This window comes from Ovis canadensis, chromosome X (assembly GCF_042477335.2).
Source record: "Ovis canadensis isolate MfBH-ARS-UI-01 breed Bighorn chromosome X, ARS-UI_OviCan_v2, whole genome shotgun sequence".
Classification (NCBI taxonomy): domain Eukaryota; kingdom Metazoa; phylum Chordata; class Mammalia; order Artiodactyla; family Bovidae; genus Ovis; species Ovis canadensis.
Genome location: NC_091727.1, coordinates 37,510,023 through 37,511,193, shown reverse-complemented (window position 1 = coordinate 37,511,193; position 1,171 = coordinate 37,510,023). Strand labels below are relative to the sequence as shown.

General features: G+C 55.5%; 1 protein-coding gene across 1 annotated transcript; it reads right to left on the bottom strand.

Annotated features, from left to right (window-relative positions):
- Window positions 1–419: 419 nt before the first annotated feature.
- On the bottom strand, window positions 420–776 carry LOC138930687 (histone H2A-Bbd type 1-like). The gene has a single exon (XM_070291175.1). The coding sequence runs from the start codon at window positions 774–776 to the stop codon at window positions 420–422; it is 357 nt and encodes a 118-aa protein (XP_070147276.1).
- Between the last annotated feature and the right edge of the window lie 395 nt (window positions 777–1,171).

Genomic DNA, 1,171 nt, shown 5'->3' with positions numbered 1-1,171 from the left:
CCTTCTGGGAATTCAACAGGCCCTCTCCGCGCCAACCTCCCAACCTCCCAACCTCCCTGGTCTGGACTCTTTCAGAGCCAGTGAGGAAGTCCTGCCCCGCAACCTCAGCCAGCGACTCCCCCCAGGACCACACACAATACTGTCACCATCGGAAACCACTCCCCAATTTCAGGATTCCAGCATCCCTCCCTGACCACCCACTCCACCCCTCCATCCCTCATGAGAGGACCCCCCTGCCACCCCATGTCACCCAGACGCCTCAAGGACAAATGACAGAAAGCAAGCAGTTACAAGCACAGCCATGAACACTTTAATAGCAGTGCTAAGGGCAGAAGACCAGGCCTCTCTCATCTGTGGGTAGTTTGGAGCGAGATGAAGCTACTGATGAGGTGTGGCTGGGCTCGGGGGCCTGGGCATCCCTACTTCTTCTTGGGAGCGGGTGGTGAAGCTTCGGGCTGAGAGAAGGCACTGGGCTGGAAGAGGCGGCGGAGATTCTCATTGTTGATCAGCGCCCTCTGCACGTGCTCCGGGCTGATGCGTACCCTGTGGTTGATACAGGCCTCCTTCCCCGCCAGGTCCAGGATGTTGGCCATCAGGTACTCAAGGATGCCAGTCAGGAACACGGGTGTCGCTGAGCTCAGACGGTTGGCGAACTGACCCTCTCGCAGGAGGCGGTCCACGCGGCTCACGGGGAACTGCAGCTCGGCCCTGGTGGAACGGGAGAGGGAGTGTCTCTTACTGCGATGGCAGTTCTGGAGGTGTCTTCTCCGAGACATGGTGTCGGCTGGACGCTGCCTCTATCAGCCCAGACTGATGATCCTGCTGGCTGGGGCCTCCCTAGATGCCAGTGTCTTTCTGGTGGCTGTGTCCTCTTGCTCAGGTCTCTTATTGCTCAGGGAGCTGCCTTTGTGACAGCTCAGGCTTTGTGATGTCATCAGTGGCCACTGGGCCCTGGATCAGGACTGGCCTAGAAATGGCTGATAGGAAATCTGGTCTCTCTGTTGAAAAGACCATCTCTTGAAGGGAAGTTTTAACTTTCTGTCAGACTACAACATTCTAGCTGAAAATGTGTTTCAATGGAAACTAATCTATGTCTGTAAAACACAACTCTGGGTTATTTCATTCCAGTCTTACACCATCTTTGAGCCCTTTTACATCCTTTTGGAAGCCT